This window comes from Enhydra lutris, unplaced genomic scaffold (genome assembly GCF_002288905.1).
Source record: "Enhydra lutris kenyoni isolate GAN:26980312 unplaced genomic scaffold, ASM228890v2 scaffoldscaffold59, whole genome shotgun sequence".
Taxonomy (NCBI): domain Eukaryota; kingdom Metazoa; phylum Chordata; class Mammalia; order Carnivora; family Mustelidae; genus Enhydra; species Enhydra lutris.
Genome location: NW_019154143.1, coordinates 9,335,367 through 9,363,356, shown reverse-complemented (window position 1 = coordinate 9,363,356; position 27,990 = coordinate 9,335,367). Strand labels below are relative to the sequence as shown.

Genomic DNA, 27,990 nt, shown 5'->3' with positions numbered 1-27,990 from the left:
TGATAAACTAGTTAAAAAACGTTAAAAAAGAAAAGGGTAAAAGTTAAAAAAATTTAGCTACAGAAAAAAAAAATTGAAAAAGAAAAAAAATTAAATTAACTGCATGGCTAAAGAATCATGGGGAGAAAGCCATGAGTTCCGTGCTTTGCTTTCTCCTCCTCTGGAATTCCGCTGCTCTCCTTGATATTGAAACTGCAGTCCTTGGTAGGTGAACTTGGTCCTGGCTGGGTTTCTTGTTGATCTTCTGGGGGAGGGGCCTGTTGTAGTGATTCTCAAGTGTCTTTGCCCCAGGCGGAGTTGCACCGCCCTTACCAGGGGCTGGGCTGAGTAATCCGATTGGGTTTGCTTTCGGGAGCTTTTGTTCCTTGATCGCTTTTGGTAGAGTTCCGGAGGGCCGGAATGAAGATGGCGGCCTCCCGGTCTCCGGCCCAGAGGAGCCGAGAGCCCGGGGCCCCACTCCTCAGTGCGCCCTCAGAGAACAGCACCCAATTACTCCCGTCACCCTGGCCTTCGGCCGCGCTCCGAGCTGACCGAGCCTGCGACCGGTTCAAGGTAACCCCGAGCTTAGAGCTTACTCCTCGGCCCTGTCTCTGTAGCCGGCTTCCCCGTTCTAATACCTGTAAGCTCTGCGACACTCAGACACCCCTGTTCCTTCTGTGACCTTGCGGGACCTGAGGCCACGCTGACCCTGCGTGGGCTTCACCCCGGTTGAGCCTCTGGAGCGATGTCCCTCAGCAGAACAGACTTTTAAAAGTCCTGATTTTGTGCTCCGTTGCTCCGCTGCTTGCCGGGGGCCGGCCCCTACCCCCGCAGTCTATCTTCCCGTCTCTTTGGATTCACTTCTCCGCCAGTCCTACCTTTCAGAAAGTGGTTGATTTTCTGTTTCTAGAGTTGCTGCTCTTCTTCTCTTCGATCTCCCTTTGGATTTGTAGGTGTTTGCAATCTTTAGATAAGCTATCTAGCAGATCTCCCGCTACCTGAAGTAGTCTCAGCCTGCTACTTCTCCGCCATCTTGACTCCCTCCTTCCTTTGCTCTTTTGTTTCTTAAATTTCACATATGAGTGAGATCATACAGTATTTGTCTTTCTCTGCTGACTTATTTCAGTTAGCATTATATTTTCCAGCTCCATTCACCTTTTTGCAAATGGCAAGATTTCATTCTTTTTTATGGTTGAGTAATGTTCCTGTGTGTATGCGTGCACGCACACACCCCACATCTTCTTTATCCATTCACCTATCTTGGGCTGCTTCCATAGTTTGACTATTGTGAACAATGCTGCAATAAATACAGGGGTATATATATCCCTCTGAATTCGTGTTTTTGTATTTTTGGGGTAAACACCCAGTAGTGAGTATTGTTAATTTTTTTTTCTATTTTTAATTGTTTGAGGAATCTACGTACTGTTTTCTAAAGTGGCTGCACGAGTTCACATTCCCAACAATGCAAGAGGGTTTCCTTTTTTTTTTTTTTTTTTTTTTTTTTTTAAAGAGAGGTGTTTTGTTGTTTGTTTTTTTAAGATTTTATTTATCAGTGAGAGAGAGCACACAAACTGGGGGAGAGGCAGAGGGAGAAGCAGGCTCCCTGCCGAGCAAGGACCCAATGATACAGGACTTGACCCCAGCACCCTGGGATCACGACCTGAGCTGAAGGCAGTTCTTAACAGACTGAGCCACCCAGTTGTCCCAAGGCGGTTGCTTTTTCATCCACATCTTCACCAACACTTGTTTCTTGAGTTTTTAATTTTCGCCATTCTGACAGTATAGTTTCAGTTTGCATTTCCCTGATGATAAGTGATGCTGAACAAAATCTTTTTATGTGTCTGTCGGTCATCCATATGTCTTCTTTGGAGAAATGTCTGCTTATGTCTTCTACTCATTTTTCATCAGATTATCCATTTTTTCGGTGTTGAGCTGAATAAGTTCTTCATATATTTTGTATATTAATCCTTTATTAGATATGTCATTTGCAAATATCTTCTCCCATTCCATAGGATGCCTTTAATTTTGATTTTTTTCCTTCACTGTACAGAAACTTTTTATTCTGATGTAGTCCTAAATAGTTTTTAAGATTTTATTTATTTATTTGACAGAAAGAGAGACAGCGAGAGAGGGAACACAAGCAAGGGGGAGTGGGAGAGGAAGAAGCAGTCTTCCTGCTGAGCAGGGAGCCCGACATGGGGCTCAATCCCAGGACCCTGGAACCACAACCTGAGCCAAAGGCAGATGCTTTACAACTGACCTACACAGGTGCCCCCTAAATAGCTTATTTTTGCTTTTATTACTCTTGCCTCAGGAGATATATCTTGGAAAATTGTGTTACAACTGATGTCAGAGAAATTATTGCCTGTGCTGTCTTCAATGATTTTTATGGTTTCTGGTCTCACATTTAGGTCTTTAACTCATTTTTAGTGGGTTTTTTTTCTTTTGTATATAGTAAAAAAATATGGTCCAATTTTGCTCTTTTGCATGTAGTTAGCTATCCAGTTTTCCCAATACCATTTGTTGAAGAAGACTTTCTCCCACTGCATATTTGTTCTTCCTTTGTCAAAGATTAATTGACCATATAATTATGGGTTTATTTCTGGGTTTTCTAGTCTGCTCCACTGATCTATTTGTGTACTTTTATACCAGTACCATACTGTTTTAAGTACTACCGCTTTATAATATAACTTGAAGTCTGGAATTGTGATACTTCCAGTTAAGTTTTTCTTTTTCAAGATTGCTTTGGCTGTTTGAGGTCTTCTGGTGGTTCCACACAAATTTTAGGAATACTTGTTCTAGTTCTGTGAAAAATACTATTGGTATTTTGATAGGGACTGCATTAAATCTGTAGATTATTATGGGCAGTATAGACATTTAACAGTATTTGTTCTTCCAACCAAATGTTTATATTTTTTAAAAGGAGGGGGGCAGATCAGTTTTCTGTGATCTTGACAACAAAACAAATTTGCTCTATTATCCACTGCTTTTGGATGCCAGTTTACTTCAAACCATAAAGGGATATACTATCCCCCAACCATGCCAATTCATAAACTCACTATGGCAATCTATTCCCATCAACTCTCATCTATTAACTACAGCTTTGCAGTCTCTGGAACATTTTTTATTTAAAAAAAAAACTCTACTCCATAGATACACATTTTCAGTTCATTCATTAGTTTCTGATATGCATGACCACCTAAAGAAAAATTTTACCTTCAAATATTATTTGCTCTACATAAAACATGAACCAAAAAATTTTTCAAATTCCAACTTTTAGAAATGGATGGAAATGTTTTTTCACTGGTGAATAAACTTATCAGAGTCACAATGCATTTCCCAAACATTTGACAAGTCTACTTGACAAAGAGACACACAGAGACAACTCCCAATACTGTAAACTATATTTTCTTAGTGGCCTGAGAGAAGTTTAACAGCATTCTAATGTGGGGTGGGTATTACTTTTAGAGTCTCTCTCCCTCTCCCTTTGTCCCACCCCCAAAAAATAAAAAAATTAAAAAATAAAAAAAATTTTAAAAAGGAGGAATTGAAATTTATTAAAATAATAAATTGTACTATTTTGTCAAGAACGTTCTTAAGTGGAATCTGAGATGCCTTTTCTCATACATCTTTCTTTAGATTTATTCTAGGTGTTTGATGCTTTTTGATGACACTGTAAATGATATCTCTTTTTTGGGAGCAGGGGAGAGGGAGAGAGAATCTTAAGCTGGCTCCACACCCAGTGTGGAACCCAGCGAGGGTCAATCTCACGACGCTGAGATCATGACCTAGCCAAAACCAAGAGTTGGAGGCTTAACTGGTTGAGTCACCTAGGCACACTAAACGTATCTTTTTTTTTTTTTAAGATTTTATTTATTTATTTGACAGACAGAGATCACAAGTAGGCAGAGAGGCAGACAGAGAGAAAGGAGGAAGCAGGCTCCCTGCCGAGCAGAGAGCCCGATGTGGGACTCGATCCCAGGACCCTGAGACCATGACCTGAGCCAAAGGCAGAGGCCCAATCCACTGAGCCACCCAGGCGCCCCTCTAAACGTATCTTTTTAATCTTAGTTTTCTGACTGACCCCCTCTTCACACCATATACATAAAACAGACTTACACACAAAAGGTGGGGCACCTGGCTGGCTCAGTTGGTGGAGCATGAGACTCTTGATCAGGTCGTGAGTATGAGCCCCCTGCTGGGTACAGAACTTCCTTTTTTAAAAAAAAAATTATTTATTTATTTTTAAATATTTTATTTACTTATTTGACAGAGAGAGAGATCACAAGTAGGCAGAGAGGCAGGCAGAGAGAGAGGAGGAAGCAGGCTCCCCACTGAGCAGAGAGCCCTATGAGGGGCTCAATCCCAGGACTCTGAGATCAAGACCTGAGGTGAAAGCAGAGGATTAACACACTGAGCCACCCAGGCGCCGCTACTTTTTTTTTTTTTAAAGGGGGGTTAAAAAATACAAAAGGTAAAACAGTCAAACTTCAAGAAAACATAGAAGAGTAGTACCTTCATGATCACAGGAAATCTTTGCCTATTCTAGGGCAGTGATACTTGGATTTGTTTTTGAATGAGCACTGTTTCTGAGTGACAAAGTATTCTTACTCTAGTTTTATTCTGCTCCCTCACATATATCAAACTTATCAGGCATGTCTGTCAGCTTCTCAAGAATGGAATTTTTCCAGCCTTTATTTAACGGTCCTCCCCTCCTCCTGCTGTTCCATTGTTCCTTTTCCAACCATATTTCTCAAATATTTAAAAACAAACCAACCAATCTAGAAAGAGCAAAGATGATCCCAGTGGCGCTGAAGAGTAAGCACTACTTAAAAAAAAAAAAAAAAAAGTGTAAGCACTACTTAATGAGAGAGGAAGTCCCACACACACAGAATGCAGTGCCTCAGCCATTCCTGGGCACTTCCGGCAATGCACAGCCCCAGTCCAACGGTACATATTAAGAGTAGAAAAGAGAAACACAGGAATGACACACCCAAATGTCAGTGGTGCTGAATGCAGGAATGACAAGGGTATGTGCCTGTGTACGTGCCTCTTCCTGTATTTTCAATATTTCAACAATAAATTATAACTCTCTCACTATCAGAAAATAAATTTATTTTAAAATTTTAATATGCAGGGGCGCCTGGGTGGCTCTGTAGGTTAAGCATCTCCCTTCGGCTCAGGTTGTGGTCCCAGGGTCCTGGGATGGAGGCCCTCTTCAGGCTCCCTGCTCAGCCGAGAGTCTGCTTCTCCCTCTGCCTCTGCCCCTCCCCACTGCTTTTGTTCTCTCACGTAATCTCTCTCGCTCTCTCAAATAAAATCTTTAAAGTTTCAAAGATTTTTTTTTTTTTTTAATTTGACAGAGAGAGAGAGATCACAAGTAGGCAGAGAGGCAGGCAGGGGGTGAGGGTGGGGGAAAGCAGGCCCCCTGCCGACCAGAGAGCCTGACATGGGGCTCGATCCCAGGACCCCAGGACCATGACCCAAGCCGAAGGCAGAGGCTTTACCCCACTGAGCCACCCAGGTGCCCCAAATCTTTAAAATTTTAATGCTGGGTCTCAATCACATGACTCTGAGATCAGAACCTGAGTTAGAACCAAGAGTCAGATACCTGACTATGCCACACAAGCGCCTCTGAACTGACAATGATTCTTGAAAGAAAGAGCATTTTGCAAGAAAAATGTACCCTTAAATTAAAAACAGGTCTGCATCACATGGTACCAATAGTTAATGATACTAGTTTACTGCTACTGGAGAAAGGAGGATAAAGCAGAGTTCTCAATGAATTTCCATCTAATCTGTCTTTGTTAGAACCAGCCATGTTGTCAGCAAGTAAAGTGATAAAAATGAAATCAAAATGGTCTTTTCCCTCTCTGTCTAATGTCCAAATTTGCAAATTATAAAATAAACCTCTTCCCATTCTATGTCTAATGTGTTTGCATTTCAGGAAGAAAACCCAAAATACGGAAAACCATAAAGATGAAAGTTGCTTGCAGGGCACTTGGGTGGCTCAGTCAGTTAAGTGTCTCCCTTCAGCTCAGGTCATGATCCCAAGGTCCTTGGATCAAGCCCCACATTGGGCCCCCTGCTCAGTAGGGAATATGCTTCTCTCTCTCACTCTCCCTCAAATGAATAAATAAAATCTTTTTTTTTTCAAGTTGCTTGCATTTTCTGATATTAAAACAAATCTAAAACCTATCAAATGCCAAATTCCTATTTATACTCATGATGCAGACACATGCTTACTAATGAGAATGATCTCATTTATTCACAAAGTAAAAACTGACTAAATAAAATAAGTCTTCAATAAACAACAAATGAGTATGTATCTCTACAAACTTGCATCAAGAACTTCGGTTAAATAAAATCCAAAAAATGGAACTGTTAGATATGCACATATTATAATCTGATGTTTCTAATTATAGTAACACTCAAATATATTAGAGTTATTTATCTATTTCCCTACCCTTACCAACACTGGGGATCAAGAAAAGAACTCTGGTCTTCCATCCTTCAAGTAACTCCTGCTCGCTAGAAACTTCAATTTCTCCCTTTCTCATGGTTGCTATATACTGTTCATAAACTCACCTTATTCAGTGATAGTATGCACACAAAAACAACTTCCTATCCTCTGCCTAGCCCTCCAGGTAAAAGCCTGACGCTGACTCTGATAACTCACTCTCTCAGAGTCCTGAGTAACCCGTAATTCCAGACATCCAATCCTTCATTCTCATGAAAGGAGGGAGGCACATAATCTAAAATTTCACTTGTGATCATTAATAGTTGAGAAGAGATTATTCTACTATCTGTTGATGACTTTTTTATGCCCTTCAAGAATAGGAACTTAAATGAAAACAATGCAAACTTCGAATTCTGACCGGCTGTTTCGTGCTGTGTTCCACAGCAGGCAGGAGAAAGAAAAATAAAGACACCAACCTTCAAGAATCTTACACTCTAAGATGATGCCTGTCTAGAACAATCGAGACAAATTATACATAAGCCCCAAGATTTTTAATGGCTGCTCAAGATATTTTTTCAATTGAATTAAGAAAGCTCCTCATTTTGGAGGTGAGGAGACCATGCAGCAGCAGCAGCACGGCATGGCAGAAACCAAGGAGAGGTTCCTACCGAACCGATTGTGGTTGCAGTCCATCTTCTACAGAGCAAGAACAGAGATCATCTATATTCTGGAATCCTAGCCTAAAATTTGTTTAAAGGGATAAGAAGTAAGGATTTCTCTGAGGCACCCTGCCATGAAGGGACTACTTGAACACTATGTGCATTTATGTCTTTAAGACTTACCCTACAGCTGACATCACTTTCTGAAATAGCTTCTCTGAACTTCTTAAAACGCATGGACGAGGTTAAGCAATGAGGCAGGCAGGATCCTTACCAGTGATGCTCTGAATGAGGGCCAAGTCTAACAACATGGATATAATACTTTCTCCACCATCACTCTGTCTTCACAATAAGGGCAGACTTAGAGGACAAATCATCAGGTCCAAAAGCCCTTACTGCAGGAAATATTTGAGGCCAATAATCAACAGGTACCTAAGAAAATGCTTTTAAGACACAATGAAGCATAACTTCAAAGGTTGTGATCCAGAATCCCAAGTTGGCAAACAGGAAAGAACTGGCTCTTTTTAAATGACTAACTACCTGCACCAGAGGCTGGGAAGAGGCATTAATCATCATACGCAGAATGCTGTAATTAGCAGCTTTTAAAAAGCCAAGCTTTTTGTGTTTAAAATGTGGAAAAAACTGACACTGGACCAAATACAAGATATATTCATAAACTCAGGCACCCAATCAAGCAGGGAGTTCCCAGCGGCTACTGTACATCTAGCACGGCAGCATCATCTTTTAGTATAATAGTACAGTTTATATGTTTAACTTAGTTTTTAATGTAGTCTGTCCTGTTGACCTGAACATCTGAGTAGAAAATTATGTGAAAAAATAAAATATCAAAGAGCCTACCCATCCAACAACTAACTCAATAGCTTTTCTTTTATCTCTGATGCTGTTTAACACCTCCGGTCATGTATACTTCGTAATTCTGTCCATCTGCAGCCATGTGGTCTGGGTTCAATCTCCCAAACTGCTATGTAAAAGTCATGAAACTGACAGGTTTCTTAACCTTTTCATGCTTCAGTCTTGTCTGTAAAATGGGGATAACAGGACCTACTTTATAAAGTCAGTGCGAGGAGTAAATAAAATACATATAAAGCAACTGGAATAACATCTGTCAAAAAGGTTCAATGAATGTCAGAATTTTTAAAAGCCAAGGCTGATAAATACGGTCTATCTCTAAGACTGAATACAGTATTATATATCCAAAACAGGTCCAGCATGTGACATAACAATGTTATAGTGCTTTAGAGAGTTTGCAGCATATCATCTATTAGTAATGACTTCAGGAACTGTGCATGATGTGAGCTGCCTCTCTTCCTGCACCCCCAAAAAGCATTCCAAAGATGTTTTCATTGCTCAAGTCCTACGTAGCTAATGAACACCAAGTAAATCCCTAACCATCCAGAACTGTCCTGGTCCTGGTGACTCTCCCTCTCTGCCAGTGGGATCAGAAGGAACAAAGAGTTGCCTCCATGCCACTGTGAAATGCTTACAATACCCAGTGAGTATTGTGGCTCACAAACTACAAAGGACCTCAGGAATGCCTCAGTCAGGTTTTCTCCTACGTTCCATATGCCACTGAGGAAATTCTGGGCACTTGATAATGTCCCTGGAGAATAAAAAGCCAGTATTCACCAAATTACCCCTCTTTGCTGCCAAAGAACAATGGGGTTTCAGTAATTTTCTCCTGTTACAGCAGAAATAGATAGGGCATGACTTCAACATTAGCAAAATGTGAAGATCACTCCAATGTGCACTTGTTTACATCAGCATGAGGGCTGGCTAGCACGGCTCTGTGCTTTGGCCAGAGACTGCCCCTAACCCCATTCAGCTGTTTGGCAATGAAAGCCACAGATGACAAATTGTGGCTCTGTACTACTCCCTCTCAACTTAGAGAACAGAACAACAAAAATTAAAAGCCTCAAATGTTTATAATGCATCATAATTCAAAAGAACTGCCAGTAAATTCACCCGATAAACTCCTTACATTTACAAGATGGGGACCTCATCTTAATTTATCAAGCACCTAGTAAATGCCTTAATCTAGAATATACTCAGAAAACATGTTCAACAGTGACTGAATGAATGATCCTATACTCTATGTAATTTCTATGTTCAACACAGAGGTGTCCTAATAATTATATTTCAATATATTGTCTCAGTTCTTATGGATGATGAAAAACACAATACTAGTTTTTCCATTCCAAGCAATCTGTTAAAGGAAACATTACTTATAAACAGATTCTAAGCTATCAGGATGGTAAATTAAAAATGTACTTGCATGTTTTGGATACATTTTTAAAACCATTTGTCAGATTCTTGTTCTGGCAAGATTCTTATGACTAGCCACATTACTTCTTGAGCTTAAAATGAATCTTTATAGTCTAGCTTCTTCCAATTAAGTAATAAATGCGTATGGCTCTTCGGCATTTATTATATATGTCTTTAAGAAAATTATGAAATATGTTTCCATGTTCCATCGATTTGAACAAAAATTAGCTTACTTTCCTACTTCTTGAAATACCTCATTGGTAGATAAAATGACTGTTTCTACATTACCTGGTATGATTATTTTTTCCAGCAAAGGACCCAAGTCACACAGAATATACTAACTCTAGCCAATTTAAACACAGTGTCTCCTAAAAAAACCGAATAAAGTCAAACAGCTAACAGACACATAAGAAAATGTTCAATATTACTCAGCATCAGAGAAATACGAGTTGAAACCACAATGAGATACCACCTCACACCAGTCAGAATGGCTAAAATTAACAACTCAGGTAAAACAGATGTTGGCGAGGACATAGAGAAAGGGGAACCCTCTTACACTTTTGGGTGAGAAGGCAAGCTGGTGCAGCCACTGGAAAACAGCAACTGCACTATTAGTATTTATCCCAAGGATACAAACATAGTGATTCGAGGGGCACCTGCACCCCAATGCTTATAGCAGCAAGGTCCACAATAGCCAAAGTATAGAGAGAGCCCAGATGTCCATCAACAGATGAATGGATAAAGAAGATGTGGTATACACACACAATGGAATATTACTCAGCCATCAAAAAGAATGAAATCTTGCCATCTGCAATGACATGGCTGGAACTAGAGGGTATCCACAAGTGAAATAAGTCAGTCAGAGAAAGACAAATATCATACGATTTCACTCATATGTGGAATTTAAGAAACAAAACAGATGAACACAGGGGAAAGGAAGGAAAAATAAAATAAGATAAAAACAGAAAGGGAAGCAAACCATAAGAGACTCTTAACAATAGGGAACAAACTGAGGGTTGCTGGAGGGGAGGTGGAGGGGGATGGAGTAACTGGGTGATGGGCATTAAGGAGGACACTTGATATAATGAGCATGGGTAGTGTATGCAACTGATGAATCACTAAATTCTACCCCTCAAGCTAATTATATACTATATATTAACTAAATTTAATTTAAATAAATAATAAATATTTTAAATGTTCTCAAATTAAAAAAAATTTAAAACTTCAGCAATGCTGTCATGTTAACTACTGAGATCAAATTATTTCTGAAAAGATTTGGAGCACGAGGAATTCTAGTATCTCTGTCATACATTTTCTGCTTTAGAAACTCTGCATCCATTTCTGAAAAGAGAAATATGCACAAAAGTCCTGGGAACTGGGTGGGTGCGTGTGGGTGTGTGTGTGTGTGTGATACAAGGACCAAATCACAGCTTAAGTAAGTCTCCAAACCTGACTTAGGCCAAAAAAGACAGATTCAATACCCACACTGGGGGAAAGACAAGGGGCTAATTTTTGAAATAAAATTAATATACTGTATTTCCCTAGATAAACCATTTTTTAAAAGATTTATTTATTTGACGGAGAAGAGATCACAAGTAGGCAGAGAGGCAGGCAGAGAGAGAGGGGGAAGCAGGCTCCCCACTGAGCAGAGAGCCCAGATGCAGGGCTCGATCCCAGTACCGTGACCAAGATCATGACCTGAGCTCAAGGCAGAGGCTTAACCCACTGAGCCACCCAGGCACCCCTAGATAAACCATTTTTAAGGTAATCATGACTAGTAGAGAGGTGAATTAAGTAAAGATTATGAACAAAAGCTGAAAAACTTGCAGTAACTTGAGGCGGATAATGACACTGCCCTCCCTCGCACACAGCGCCCTGCCTCCACCCACAGGCCGCCAGGCTCGCCCCACTGTCTCTCTGAGGTTGAATAAATGCCAACTACTTTCTGAAGCTGACCTGACCTTGACAGTCAGTAACTGCCTACCTTTTGAGTTCAAACATTTTGTTAGACTTCCAAGATATGTATGATTAATGTTACCACCAGCATATTTCATGAAAGGCCACCAGCGTTCCTCCACAACCCCCAAAATTACAAACCAGGGACAGAATGTTTTCACTTTGGCTTCCCATCAAAGTACAGAGCAGATAAGAGTTAAGTAATACAAAATATAGTTTTCATCCCAGAGATCCTCCAAAGAAAGTAAAAGGCCATATATTCTACAAGGTCAAGAATCACTCGCCGGGAAACCAGATCTTGTGTTTTAGTTCTAGGATTCTAATGCCTGCCTCTGTAACGTTCTAGGAACCTGGAGAAAACCAGCATTTCCTGGTGGTTGCGGGACACTCTTCTGCAGGATGCGAACAGGCATGCATGTGGAGTGGGAAAGTCTGGATTCAAGCAGAGCTAAAATGGTCACTTGACTATAGAACACCTGCAGGGCTTTAATAAGGTAATCACACTATACATTTCCTAGATAAAATCCCATTATGATGCCTTTAGTAAACCAAGTTGAGCAAGATCATGAGGCAAATTTAGAAATGCTTCAAAGAAGGCTGTTCTGTGTTTTTTTCTCATTGCCACAATATTACTGAATACTTCCTATCAGCCTCTAAGCTGCTCTTACCTGATATGCGTTGCAGGCAGAGATTCATACTGGCGTGACAAGAAGAGCTCCCTATGTTTCAGCTGATGCTTCTGTTTATCCGTCAAGTCGGCTTCAATTGTGGTTTCTGATTCTTCCTCAATTTCTTCTACACAAATAAAATTCAAAGAATGCATTATTACAGGGCACATTATCTATCTGGACATCAAGACAGATTAACCTTTCATTCAAAATGTTCTTCAAACCAACTTTCATTATTTTATTTTAAATTTACATATCTAACTTGTCATTTGCATTACAATCATAAAATGACATGAATTGGGGCCACAAACAAAGAGGAAGAACTCTAATTTTAAAATGGCAGATGGAACATATGCATTTATCTCCTCTTCCCCCATAAAACCACACCAAATAGCAATTAAAATGCACACACATTTCAATGACAATAAAAGTGGAAACGACGATAGAAGAATCAGCCAAAAAAAAGTTTTAGAGGATGGAAAGCAGAGGCAAAAAAAAAAAAAAAAAAAAGGTGCAAACTTAGCCAAGAGAGGGAAGTGATAATCTATATACGTATAGACAGATGCAAGGAGAAGGCAAGCACAAAGCTTGAAGTGACTTAGACATCAAAGACATCAAGTATTGTGAGAAAGAGGGGAGGGCAAGAGAAAAAGACATCAGGAAAGGTTGAAAGTCTATCTACAACACTCTAACTAAATCCCAGACTTTTCTATTTAAAAAAGAGAACAGCCAGAAAGTAAATAAATAAAAAGTAAAAAAGAATAATTGGAAAACAAGAAATAGGGTAACACTTTTAAAATTTGATAACACACAAAAAGCTAATGGAAGGATTAGAAAGTACTGCTAAGGAAATCTCCCAGAAATTTCAACACTAAGACAAAGAGGTAAGTGAAAACCGAAAGCTAAAATAAATAAAATAAAATAAAATAAAAATAATTCATGAAGCCCAACATCCCAAGACTAAAAGTTTCAGAAAGACAACAATAGGGAAGACACACTTCTTCATCTCTTTTGGTGGGGAGAGGGAGTAAGGAAAGACCTATCAAAGAAATGATTCAAGAACATTTGCCCTTACTGAGGGAGAGGCATGTCCACACTGAATTTCCAGCATACTTAAATTTTTTAAGTGCTAACATGAGATCACAGAAGTTTACAGAAAGAAAACATAGGTCACATGCAAAGATCTAGAATCAGAGTGGAATTCTATATGAATAGCAACACTATTCTATCCTAAGATGGTGGAGAAATGTTATTCAAGAGGAAAAATGATAATCAACCTAGAATTGTACTTGTAAATTGTAAACTATTTATCAAGTCTGGAAACAGAGTAAGAATAATCTTTCATTCATTCAACCAAGATTTATTAGGTGCCCAAAACAGGCACTATTTGAGATGCTAGAGACAAGCAGTGAGCGTAAGTTATTGGAGAAGAAACAATTCAAAGTATTTGCCCTTGAGAAGCAGGGTTGGAAGCAAGGGACAGGAGACAGCAACATTTCACGTAAGTTTAAAAAAAAAAAAAAAACACTGCATTTAATAATCTTTTTAAAGAAAAATATGAGGGCTCCTGGGTAGCTCAGTTGGTTGGGCAACTGCCTTCGGCTCAGGTCATGATCCTGGAGTCCCAGGATCGAGTCTCGCATCAGGCTCCATGGGGAGTCTGCTTCTCTCTCTGACCTTCTCCCCTATTATGCTCTCTCTCTCTCTCTCTCTCAAATAAATAAATAAAATCTTTAAAAATAAAAAAAAATTTTTAAAGTAAAGAAAAATATGAACAAGTATCATTTACAAATATAATTCTAAGTAATTTTAGACAAAACTTTCTTAATATAATACCTCTAGGGGCTCACAGATCCTCCCTCTGCAGCCTTACCTGGCCAGGCTGGGTGGGAATAGCAGTGGGGGGGGACTCAGATGGTAAGACTAGTCGAAGGGGTAGGAAGAGCTTAAGTTTAGGACTCAGAGGCCTTACTTTTGGGGCACTGATGGGCAACACACACACACACACACACACACACACACACACATACACACACAGGTATATTTCTGCTTCTCACTATTCTTGTAAATTCTCATTTATGGACCCAGAACCACAAATGAGATTTTATCACATATATAATTTTCTAATTATGCAGTGTTTTTGAACTGTGTAAGGGCAATGAATGGGATTAAGTATCAGATCTTTTCTACAATACTTTCAAATTCTTAAAACTCTCGATTGAAAATGAACCTGAAAAACTGATTTAGAAAGGCTCACTTAGGGGCCCTTGGGTGGCTCAGTGGGTTAAGCCTCTGCCTTCAGCTCGGGTCCTAGTTTCAGGGTCCTGGGATCGAGCCCCACATCAGGCTCTCTGCTCAGCAGGGAGCCTGCTTCCCCCCTCTCCCTCTGCCTGCCTCTCTGCCTACTTGTGATCTCTCTCTCTGTCAAATAAATAAATAAAATCTTAAAAAAAAAAAAAAAGACTCACTTAGACTAAAGTGACTTAAAGTTCTTCACTCTTTTTAATCAACTACTCAAAAAGAAACCCAACACTAAAACGGCCAGATACTTCCATAGACATTTCACCAGTGAAGATCAATGAAATTACTGGTGCATTAGCTCTATTAGCACCCGCAAAATTATACTCCTTACTTAATGAGTATTTGATAAATTGTTGTCCTGTAAAACACAACTAACTGAATTCTAATGCATACCCTACGGAACTAAAACTCCAACAAGCTCTACAAATAATCGCAGCAAATCTTAGTCTCTTACACAACCTCTTGGTACAGGGTGAAAAGGACTAGAATCTCTGACGTGCAACCGAACCAAAGACAGAAATCACCAAACAGCACCTAAAACTCACCTTCAAAATTTACTAGTGTTAAATTCCATTTATATATTTTCATAAATTAACACTGGCTTCTGAATAGGAACAACTCCTATACCATTAACATCCTAAAAACATGAAATGACCACAGTGGCAAAACTGGCATTTAGACAATGAAAAAATTAAAAGACTTAATAGAATTATCATCATCAGAAATTTGGTACATGGTACATGTACCATTTTTAAAAATCTGTAATTTTTAAAACCATTTTACCAAGCTTGATGGAACTTCAAATTTGCTACCTTCCAAAAGTTATTAAAGTAGAAGTCCCATACTCTATACATACTTTATACAATGATAGGAAATGATACCAAATTTTTTACTGTACTTTCTCTACAGCTGGGATAATTTCACCAGTTTATTAGCAAGAAGGCACTGGGATATGGGAGATCAGTCTTTTCAGTAGTAGATGACAATCAGGGACTCAGGCAAAGCTTTAGAGAACGGGCATGTGACATGTACAAGACCAGAGCTGGTGATGAAGGATTTAGGTACCTGCACAGTAAGGGACAGAATGCAGGGAAGGAGCAGCCATTACTGATTCTAGTTACTTAACTGAAACTGGGTGTTTTTCACAATAGTTCAGAATTCTCATTCTTACATATTAGTTGTGGGCGATGGAGGGGAAAGCAGACAGGAGGAAAGTCCTCCACAGGTTATTCCCAAGCTTCCCTATGTTGCCCATGATGATGTTAGCTGGCACAGATGGTACAAAAAAGCAGGCAGTTAAACATTTGTCTGCAGATGCTTTTAACAAGTACCCAAATGTTTGAACCAAATTATTGGATCGAAAATAGCTCAGTATTGATGCAACTCATTTGTCTAGTAAGAAAAAAAAATCTTCAAAAGAGGAATAAGGAAGTTGAATAAAACTAGAAGGATTTTTACGACAATGGAGATTTCAGGAGACTACCTGAATGAAGAGAAACAGTTTGGCAGTTTAGAGGCAAATAATAAAGAAAAATCAGTTACATGTTCATCATTAGCAATGAATAATCCAAAACTGAAATTAAAAAAGCAATTTCATTTACGATGGCACCAACAGAAAAAAAAATACTCAGAAAAATATTTAACAAAGGACAAATCTTGTATACTAAAAACTATAAACACTGTTAAAGGAAATTAAAGACCTAAATAAATGGAGAAACTATGTTCACAGATTGAATGACTTACTATGGTTAACACAGCAATTCTCTCCAAATTTATCTACAGATCCAGTGTAACTTCTATCAAAATTCCCACTGCCTTTTCATAAAAATTAATAAACCCTAAAATTCATATGGACATGTAAGTGACCCAGAATAGCCAAAATTGTTTTGAAAGAGAACAAATTTAAGAGGATTCATACTTTCAGATTTTAAAGCTACAATAATCAAGATTATGTGGTATTGGCGTAAGGGTAGACATATACGTGAAGATTCCAGAAATAAGCCCATACATTTATGGTTAATTGATTTTGGACAAGGGTGTCAAGACAATTCACCGGAGGAATGAAATTCTACAAATGGTGCTGAGAACAGGTGGATAACCACATGCAAAGAATGAAGTTTCACCCTCACACCATGTACAAAAATTAATGCAAAATGAATCAAAGTCCTAAATTTAAGAGCTAAAGCTGGGGCGCCTGGGTGGCTCAATCAGTTAAGCGACTGACTCTTAATTTTGGTTCAGGTCATGATCTCAGGGTTGTAAAATCAAGTCCAGCAGTCTCTCTCCCTCTCTCTCTGCCCCTCCTCCTGTGCTCATGCACACACTCTCTCTCTTAAAAAAAAAGAGAGAGGGGCGCCTGGGTGGCTCAGTGGGTTAAGCCTCTGCCTTCAGCTCAGGTCATGATCTCAGGGTCCTGGGATCGAGCCCCACATCGGGCTCTCTCCTCAGTGGGGAGCCTGCTTCCCTCTCTCTCTCTCTGCCTGCCTCTCTGCCTACTTGGGATCTCTGCCTGTCAAATAAATAAATAAAATCTTTAAAAAAAAAAAAAAAGAGAGAGAGAGAGAGCTAAAACTATAAAACTCTTAGATAAAACAGGTATAGCTTTTCACGTCCTTAGACTAGGTAATGGTTTCTTCACTATGGCACCCTAAAGCCTAAACAACCCCCCCCAAAAAATATATATATACACACACACGCGCACGCACGTATACAGATACGTATATACATATAAATATATATGATAGATATATACATCATATATGTATGTATGTATATAAATTTGAATATTAAAATTTTTGTACTTAAAAGTGTACTTAAAAAGACACTATCAAGAAAGTACAGATGGGGCACGTGGCAGGCTCAGTTGGTATAGCATGTGACTCCTGATGTTGGGGTTCTGAGTCCAAGCCCCACGTTGGGCACAGAGCTTACTTAAACAGAAAAAAAAAAAGAAAGTAGAGACAACCTACAGAATGGGAAAAAAATATTTGCAAATCATATACCGATAAGGGTCTAGTATCCAGAATACATAAAGAACTCTTACAACTCAACAATAAGGAAAAAAAAAAATAACAGGCAGAGGATTTCAAAAGACATTTCTCCAAGAAAATATACAAATGGCACGTAAGTACATGAAAAGATGTTCCACATCATTAGTCACTAGGGAAATGCAAATCAAAATTACAGTGAGATATTTCATACCAACTAGGATGATTACAATCAAAAAGACATAACAAGCACTGGCAAAAACGTGGAAAAGTCAGAATCTTTGTGCATTGCTGGTGTAAAATGGTGCTGCTGCTCTGTTACACAGTTTGGCAGCTCCTCGGATAGCTAAACATAGTTACCACAGACTAGCATTATTCAGCCATAAAAAGGAATGAAGTGCTGATGATTCATTCTACAATATAGATAAACCTTGAGGCATTATACCAAATGAAACATCATGAAAGTGAAAGACACAAAGGGCCATATATTGTATGATTCCATTTATATGAAAAGCCCAGAATAAGCAAACCCATGGCAACAGGAAGTGGATGAGTAGTTGCTAGAGGATGGGTGGAGGGGGAAGCTGATGAGCGACTGCTAATGGGTATGGGTTTCTTTGCAGAGTGATCAAAATGTCCTGGAATTAAATAATGGTTATGGTTAAACAAATTTGTGAATATACTAAAAGCTACTAAGTTATATACATTTTTTTGGAGAAAAAAAAAAAAAAGAATTATATGGTATGTGAACTATACCAGAAAGAAAAAAAGCTAAACCTGAAAAAAAAAATGTCAAAATGCAAAAGGTCAGCAGAACCGCCATCTTCTGGTAAAGCGCCAACATGCCCAACACAACAGGACAGGAGAGGGGCCTGCTCTAAATTCTCTAGGCCTTTCAGAACACAGGGTGTTGCTCCTTCCGCCACACATGCCCATCTACAGGAAAGGTGTACTGTGACACCAAGGGAATAGGTGCTGTTCAAAAGCAGTGCCCCACAAATGCTACCATGGCAAACTGGAAGAGTCCATAGCATGGTACAGCATGCTATCGGCATTGCCGTTCAGGGCAAGATTCTGGCCAGGTGAATGAAGGTGCATTTTGAACATAGTAAGCACTCTAAGAGCTGCATGAAGGAAAATGATCAGGAAAAGAAAAAGAGAAAGGTACTTCGGTTCAACTGAAGCCTCAGCCTGTGCCACCCAGATAAGCACACTTTGTGAGAACCAGTGGAGAGGAGCCTGAACTGCTGGAAACCATTCCCTAGGAAATCAAGGCATGATGGTTTAAAAAAAAAAAAAAGACAAATAAAATAAAAGATCTTGCTCTGGGCTGTTAAGAAAAGAAAATTAAAGAAAAAAGGAGAGAAAAGAAAAGAGAAAAAGACAAGGAATCAAACACACACAATACAAAAGGCTAAAAGAAGAATAGACAAATTTCAGAACAGTCATGTAATAAAATTCTATGCAGTAGCTAAAAATGCATAAGTGAATCCAAGTACCAAGATGGATGGATCTCAAAAACTTGTTGATAAGCAAAAAAGCAATCTATAGAAAGATACATATGTACAATAACATTTTTTAAAATGCAAAAAGTGTTCTATAAAAATACACACATGTATAGCAAAATATAAAAACATGAATGGAAAAAACACACAGAGCTAAGACATCAAATCACTTATGGAGAAACTAGGAAGGGAATGGCACACTATAAAAATCTGAAGCAAGTATGTGAAAATATTAAGAGAAGATAAAGCTGGCTACGTGGTTCATAATTATACTACATTATTGCCTCTTTACTGCTTCCTAAAAATACTTCAAAATAAAAAGTGACTAGGACCCAACAGAAGGAAAACACTTCTTTTGTCTGTACCTAAACTCTAATCCATGTTAAAATGGTTTTTTTTTCCTTTATGGCAACAACCACTACAGTTAATAATCATTTCTTTAACCTGTATCCTGTCTTCATCTCTATCATCTTGCAAAAATATAAATTTCTACTGGTATTCTAGCATTAATCAATTTCTGAAATATATAAGAATAAATATACATATATATAAATATACAAATAAATTTTGGTTTTGAATATTAAAAAAGGGGAGAACAAAGTAGAAAAGTGGGCCAGCTTGGGAGATCAAAATCAGGCAAGAACTAAGTGTCCAATGCTTCTATAGAGAAACGCATGACGGGAGCCTACGTGGCTCAGTGAGTTAAGCAGCCAACTCTTGATTTTGGCTCAGGTCATGATCTCAGGGTCCTGGGATTGAGCCTCCTGTCTGGCTCCTGCTCAGCGGGGAGTCTGCTTGAGATTCTCTCCTTCTCCCTCTCCCTTTGCCCCTCCCCCTGCTTGTGTGCTGCTCTCCCTCTAAAGTAAACAAATACATCTTTAAAAAAAATAATGCATGAGATAAGTAAGAGAATGTTGGAGTGAATGAAAAGTTATCAGAAGTAAGAAGATCAAATGTAAAGCTGGAAGAAGCCTCTGAGATGTTGCTACCTGAACCATTTAGACTTTCACCAACCTCCACGTGGCAGAGTCCCCTCCTCATTGCCACAAAGCAACACTACAGCTTAAGATACTTGTCACAGAATGCCTTACACTATAGTCACCTGATTCTGAGCCCCTGCGAACAAAGATGGGTTATTTATCTTTGTATCCATGCTGTTTTACTTTTAGGATAAAAAAAAAGATGGGACTTCAAGAAATGTTAATAATAGGCCAGGTAAGCATTATCAGGTAACACTCAGGTTAGTGTCCACAAGGATAGATGTGCAAAGTTATGACTGCACAAAGTAGCTATCAAAAAGTTACTGTTCAAAAGGGCTCCACTTTTCACAATTCTTTTTTTTTTTTAAAGATTTTATTTATTTATTTGACAGATAGAGATCACAGGTAGGCAGCGAGACAGGCAGAGAGAGAGGAGGAAGCAGGCTCCCTACTGAGCAGAGAGCCCGATGTGGGGCTCGATCCCAGGACCCTGGGATCATGGCCTGAGCCGAAGGCAGAGGCTTTAACCCACTGAGCCACCCAGGCGCTCCCTTCACAATTCTTTTAAGATCTAACAGGGTGGAGGAGACCAGGCTTCAGAGTCACACCTGAATTCAAATTCTAGTAACACGTGTTCAGAGTTATGTGGCCTTGCGCAAATTATTTACTTTTTATAATCCTCAGTTTCTTCATCTGTAAAATGTGTACACAATTCTTCCCTCTTACATTTACTGTGAGGATTAAGATAATGCACATAAATTGCTTAGCACCATGCCGAACGTAGTATTAGATTAAAAAGCTGCTACTACTATTTTTAAATGAATTTTAACCTGATCTTTGATAGTTGGAAAACAATTCCTATCTCCTCAAACAATGGTTCCTATTTAAGAAGGCAAATCATATTAAAATTAGAACAAATTTAAAATGTTTTTACTTCTTTATTTTTAGGATTTTTAATATCTCTACACCTAGTGTGGGGCTCAAACTCACAACCCCAAGATCAAGAGTATTATGCTCCAGTAACTGAGCCAGCCAGGCACCCAATTTTACTTTTTATAAACAAACAAAAACTTATCTAGACCCCACTGGTGGAGGCCTTGATTGAGAAACTGTGGGGTGAGTCATGCCAGTTGAGCCTCAGTTAAGAATCATTATTATAAAATGCTAATTTGAAAATGTTATTCTGAAAGAACATCTATGACAGCTTCTTAGTCTCAGGGTCCCTTATACTCTTAAATCCTATCAAAGACCTCAAAGAGCTTTGGCTTATATGGGTCATATCTACCAATACTGTATTAGAAATTAGAATGAAATCTTGGGACGCCTGGGTGGCTCAGTCGGTTAAGTGGCTGCCTTCAGCTCAGGTCATGATCCCAGCGTCCTGGGATCAAGTCCCACGTCCGGCCTGCTTCTCCCTCTGCCTCTGCCTGCCACTCTGCCTGCCTGTGCTCTCTCTCTCTCTCTCTCCGACAAATAAATAATAAATAAAATCTTAAAAAAAAAAAAAGAAAGAAAAAGAAAAAATGAAGAGCTCTTTAAAATACAAATTACAAGCACACAACCCATTATCATGAGAGCAATGGTACCATCACGTGTCATACAATCTCCAGAAAAACTCTGCTATATGCTCATCAGAGAATCAGTGGAACAGTTAAATAACAGCGTAGTTTTACTATGAACATTGTGCCGTCTTCTAGACCTCCCTGAAAGGTAATCAGGAATGAATGACCGCTGCCAAAGAAATATTAACTGAAGTCTAACCTGAAAAGAAAAACAAAAACTGCCCAAAGAAAGAGTTTTTTTACTTTATTGGATTTAAGAAAACTCACAAATTTTATCCTCACATTGTATGATATAATGACTCATAAGTTGTTCTACAGCAAGTTAGGATCCCATCAGAAATTTAAGCTATTTCTGCTTTACATTTATTTATTCAAAGAACACTGCATCTGGCAAAGGCTGCCCAATCTTATAATATATTCAAAGTCCATCTGGAATTTTATACAGCCTTAACATGACACCATGCATTTTTCTACTTGCTATCAATGTTTAAACTTAAGAAACAAAAGGATCAGAAGTAACCAAATTTTCCAGCACCACCAGATTACCATTCTCTCCAAATCATTACGGACACAGCAGCCAGCATCTCCCTACAACACAACTCACACTTCTCCTCTGCTTTGATTAAAAAAACAAAAAACAAAAAACAAAACCCTCAATAGCATTCAATCATCACTGGAATCAAACCTAAACTTTTGTGGCTGAAAAAATCTCCTAAAGATTAGCCTTGCCGTGTATTTCACCTCTTCTTTCTTTCCTGGCAAGAAAGAAAGAAAGACAGACAGACAGACAGAAAATTTATTGATGTACCTACCAATGTGTTCTGGGGATATCTGTTTGGAAGACATAAAAGTCCTGCCCTGATAGATGAGAGATGACCCAGGATTACAGGTAAGAATATATTCCTTCAAGTGTGGTAAGTATTATAAAATTCTGTAGGGTGCTCCAACAATATGACAGTTAACCAAGACAGCCTGAAGGGCCAGCAAAAGCTTCTGTGAAGAAACACTGCTTACGGGAGACCTGAAGGAGACAGGAGGTTGGGGTCGGTGCAGAACACAGGCTGGCCCAGGCCTTATCTCTACTTGAGGTTAGCGAAACCATGGGAATTACCTACTCCTACCTTCCCATCAGGCTGACTATATCAGCAAAGAGCCTCATTTACGGTGACTGGAACTGTCCTGGTTTTAAAACTGAAAGCCTTCTGCTCAGAGAACCCCTCAAGATGGTCGGTCACCCCAGCCCTCGTATTACTCAACCCACTATGACGGCTCTGGCCTACTGAAAGAAAACTTATGGACCCATAATGGTGAAAATTTAAAAGACAGAAAATACCAAAACTCATCAAGTACATACACCAATTAGAGTTCCTATACATTCACAAATGAAGTAAAAGTTGATTCAACCACTATGGGAAATTTTCTGGCAATATCTATTGAAGTAAATGGATACCCCCATAAACCAACAATTCTACTCCTGGGTATTTACCCCCAAGAGGAATTAGAGTTTAAGTACACCAAAAGACTTGTACAAGATGTTCCTAGCAGCTTTGTCATAGGTGCCAAAAACTGGAAACCACTCAGATGTCCATCAACAGGAGAAGGAATACTACTGAGCTGGAGAAAAAAATAAGTAATAACAAGCAGTAATACCAATGGATCCTACAGACAGGGTGCTGAGGGGAAAAGTCAGGCAAAGAGGGCAAATACTGTAGGAACTCCACATAGATGAAGTTAAAAACTTGGCAAAACTAACAAATGGTAGATAGACATCAGAACAGTGACTACCTAGGGAGGAAGAGAGCAGTAATGACCAGGAATGGGCATAAAGAACCTACTGGGGTATCAGAAATTTTCATTACCTTGATCTGGTGGTAGTTAGAAATGTATATACCTGTAGGAAATTTACTGACCTGCACAGCTTCCCCATTCCGTTTTTTAAAATACCTTGACTTCAAAAAAAAATTGTTTTAAAGAACTAGGATTTCTGTTTCCAAACAAAGGATTTAACAGGGACCAGATCTACCCTCCCACCAGAAGCAACCAAAACAATTAAAAATGAATAATTTAAAAAGCAGAGAGCAGACATGAAACATCCGTTTTCTTAACACTGGACCACTGGACATCAGGTGATGAAGAACAGTGATTCTTGAGAGACAGGACACAAACAAGAGATGAGCCCTAACATTACATACATACTGCCTAGAGAATTTCCAGGCAATGGTGCAAGGAGGAGAAACTGAGACAAAGCCTGGCAGAGTCCCAGAGTTAGGGAGGCAAAGCTGAAAGACCAGGAAGAACAAAGCAACCAGAATACAGAAGAGAGAGAACAGAGAAAACCTGGAGACTGCAGGGGGTGATCTTTGAGCACAGTACCTATCAGTGAAAGCACATGAGGAAACTACCAGAAGCCAAGGAAAAGATCATTGGAAAAGAATCAGAGGGAACAGAGCCCAGTACTCACACGAGGCCCTAACAGATTTATTCCCAAACAGCTACTCTGGAAAAACTCATAATTGACGGTGTTTTGAATAGAGTACACAGAAGGGTCTTGCCTAAGTAATGGGGAACATTTAAGCCCTAGACAGAGCTCCATGTCCACTAACAAATATATGTTAGGTCATAAATGTAACAACCAAAAGGATCAAACTGTTTCCAAGTAACTTGAGTGCATCCCAGAAGTCAACACAAGATTTACAGGAATATGAAAATATTCAGGATGCAAAAAAATAAAATTTATCATGTCCGCTACACACCTCGTAGAAGGCCTAAATTAAAGACTGACCATACCAACTGTAGGCAGAGTGAAGAAACTCAAACGCTCTTACACTAAGGGAATATAAAATGATACAATCACGATGGCAAACGGTTCAAGGTTTCTGAAAAAGCTAAAAATACCCCTACCATATGGGGAAAGCCATTCTACTTAAACCTAAGAGAATGTATGTCTATACAAAAACTTGTAACGAGTATTCACAACAACTTTATCTGTAATTGCCAAAATCTGAAAACAAATGAAATGTCCACCAACAGATGAGTAGATAAACAAATGGTGGGACAGTCATACAATGGAAAGCTACTCAACAATATAAAGGAAGAAATCATCAATGCTGAGATGCATACTGTGTTCATGCCTTAGAAGACTGAATATGGTTAAAACAACATTCTTCTCAAAATGATCGATGCTTTAACACAATCCCAATCAAAATCCCAGCAGGCTTTTTTGTACAAGTTGACAAGCTGGTACTAAAATTCAGATGGAAATGCAAAGGATCTAGACTACAGAACAGTCTAAAGAACTCCAAAAAAAAAGAAGTCATAGTTGGAAGGCTAACATTACTGGATTTCAAGAAGTATTAGAAAGCTACAATCAAAAGCTGGTTATTGGCAAAAAGCAATAAACGGATCAAAGGAACAGAACAGAAAGGCCAGAAATAGAGCCATACATACATGACCAACCAATTCGACAAAGGCACAAAAGCAGTGCAACGGAGAAAGGATAGCCTCTCGATAAATGGAGGCTAGAGCAAGCAGATACGCATGCACCCCCGGCCCATAAGAAAAGGAACTCAGGATCCATACCTCGCACTAGATATTAAAATTAACTAAAAATGGGTCATAAATGTTAAATCTAAAACTGTAAAACTTCTACAATATAGGAGATGATTAAATGACAGCAAAGCATGAAAGGAAAATTGATTCATACTTTCTGGAAGGCTCTTTGGGAACATGTATTAAAAACCTTAAAAACTGGGGCGCCTGGGTGGCTCAGTTGGTTAAGCGACTGCCTTAGGCTCAGGTCATGTTCCTGGAGTCCCGGAATCGAGTTCCGCATCGGGCTCCCAGCTTCATGGGGAGTCTGCTTCTCCCTCTGACCTTCTCGCTTCTCCCTCTGACCTTCTCCTCACTCGTGCTCTCTCTCACTGTCTCTCTCTCAAATAAATAAATAAAATATAAAAAAAAAAAAAAAAAACTCAAAAACTGTATATACAGGGGCGCGTGGGTGGTGCAGCCAACTAGGTGCCGGACTCTGGCTTTCAGCTCACGTCAGGATCTTGGTACTGGGATCGAGCCCCGCGTCAGACTCTGCGCTCAACCCAGCCAGGAGTCTGCCTGAGATCTCTCTCCCTCCACTTCTGCCCCTCCATCTCGCACTCTCTCTCTAGAATAAATAAATAAATCTTAAAAAAAAAAACAAAACTGTATATACATGCTCTCTGATCAAATCATTCCAAAAGGGGGGGGCAATTTAAAAAAAGACCAAAAAAGGGCAAATTCATGAGAAAGTATTTACTAGGACAGTCCACTGAAATATTTTTCTATTCCTTTTTCTCTGTAAACTACTAAATAATCGAAGATGATTCTACAATGCTACACTCTAAAGTTGTGAACTACGTGATGTAGGAAATATCAATACAAGAAATATGAGCCATCTCACACTATAGAATATAACCTTTTTCAAAGATTTAAGCAATATGGAAACCAAAGCTCAGAAAATTTATAGTTTACCAGGGACAAAATGGCAACAAGAATCAATCACAGCGTAAAGGATTACAACATTTCTTACAGACATTTTCTGCAGTTTATTTCCTTCTGGGAGCCTTTCACTAATGAGCTTCATAATTTCTAAAAATTTCTTATAATCCTGTCATCCCTTCCTGTCCTATTTATAGTTATTTACATGAAAAGATACACAATCATAAGCAAGTTTTTAAGAAGTCTTTTCAAATAAGTGAAGATATAGAAAACGTTTCCCCAAATGTATGGAGTACTGAGTAATCTGAAACCCACCTCAACAAAAAAAAATGGATTTGCTACTTAAACTATAAAAACACAACAAAGGAGTCAACCACATTACATCTTACAGGCAAAAAGAATTATACAAAACAGGAAATAAAATTTTTTATTTTTGTTATTCCTAGGGATATCTTTCCAATCTCAGGCCTTTAATAATTTTTCTACCAGGTTGAAATAAATTCCTGCCAGGAATCTTAGTTTCACCCATATGAATTACTGATACTCAAATGTAAAGCAAATTTGACTAACCAGCTATTTTTATAACTTTGCCACAGACTTACAAGTCCCCACAATATGAAAATATTCATGCAGCTTTAAAGACTAATAGAAGTATTATACACTGGGTCAGGGGGAGAAAAACACAAAACAAAAGCAAGAGATGATGGGGAAAAATTGTGCTAAGAGAATGAATTTATAAAAATCTTTACTTATGCAACGAAGCTAGATAGAACAAAGATATTGTATCAGATGGTGTCTAAAGCTATACTTTATTCCAAGATCTATAAATACTGGCCAACAGAAAGGTTTAATTTGGGTGTGAAGAAAATGAATTATTCCACTAAACTATTATGGGCAGAAAGGGGAGGATATCAGGCCCATAGTGGTATGGCTGGAAAAGTAAGCCTTTAATCAAAGCAAGAACTCCAATCTATTCTTATTTAACCTATATGGGTAAGATGTAGTTTCCACTCTATCTTTCACAAAAGGGAATTAAAAAAAAATTCCAGGGGCACCTGGGTGGCTCAATTGGTTAAGTGTCTGCCTTCTGCTCAGGTCATGATCCCAGGGTCCTGGGATCAAGCCCTGCATTGGGCTCCCCGCTCAGCAAGAAGGCTGCTTCTCCCTCTCCCTCTCCCCCTGCTTATGTTCCCGCTCTTGCCGACTCTCTCTCTCTCTCTCTCTGTGTGTGTCAAATAAATAAATAAAATCTTTAAAAAAAATTCAAAAGCCAATGTGACATGCAACAAACGCAGGACTCAGGAAACATAAAATAAACAGTAAGCTCCCTTCAACATCATATACCAACCTTCTTAACAGCTCTACCAGTGAAAATCTGATCCATACTCTGGAAGTTTCAAAAATTAATGCAAATTCTAATGTGGATTCAAAAAACGGCTGATTAGAGTGAACGTGTAATGATCATTCTATTTCTATATTAGAATGAGAGCTCATATTACAATGTTCCTATTCTACCAAAGTAGTGTGAGACCAGGAATGATTTTATTTCCCATTCTTTTTACCAGTTAAAGGACAAAAGTAGGGCAGAATAAAGTCTTTTCCCTAAAACAACTTTAAAATACACATTCTTAGAATTTAGGTACTTCTGTCTTTCCCTCCTTCAAAAAAGACTTAAACTACAAAACAAGTTTACATCTAAGAAACGTTAAAAGTGAATAAATACTAATAGGGGTGCTTAGCTGGCTCAGCTGGAAGCATGTAGCTCTTGGTCTTGGGGTTGTGAGCTAAGGCCTGTGCTGGTATAGAGATTACTTAAATAAACTTAAAAAAATACTAATTACGTTATCCCAAGGGAATTTACAAAGGGCCTTTTAAAGGTGCAGCAGAGAGCCCTGGGACAATTATTCTGAGCATGAGTTTAGAAGGTTTTTCATGTAGAGGGGAAGCTCTCTGAGGGAAAGAGGGCACTAGGTAGGGTTTCTGAATGACCACCACTTTCCCTTAAATATAACCACCCTCAATAGGAAAAATGTTAACACATACTGCTATATGCTAATCTCTGCTAATATCTGCTATACATATTAAGTAAAATATCTCTTCCAACCAACCCATAACTCTTTACCCTTGCCCTTGCCTCTCTGTAGATGGTGATGGTAGTAGTGAATGGTAGTGGTGGT

General features: G+C 38.9%; 1 protein-coding gene across 2 annotated transcripts in view; it reads right to left on the bottom strand.

Annotated features, from left to right (window-relative positions):
* The window catches only part of LOC111158426 (metastasis associated 1 family member 3), a 167,726-nt gene that overhangs the window by 99,985 nt on the left and 39,751 nt on the right, over positions 1–27,990 (bottom strand). For both annotated transcript variants that reach the window (XM_022520432.1, XM_022520433.1), the window contains exon 4: positions 12,006–12,132. In XM_022520432.1, the coding sequence (XP_022376140.1) occupies positions 12,006–12,132 (127 nt within the window). The remainder of the gene's footprint in view (positions 1–12,005; positions 12,133–27,990) is intronic.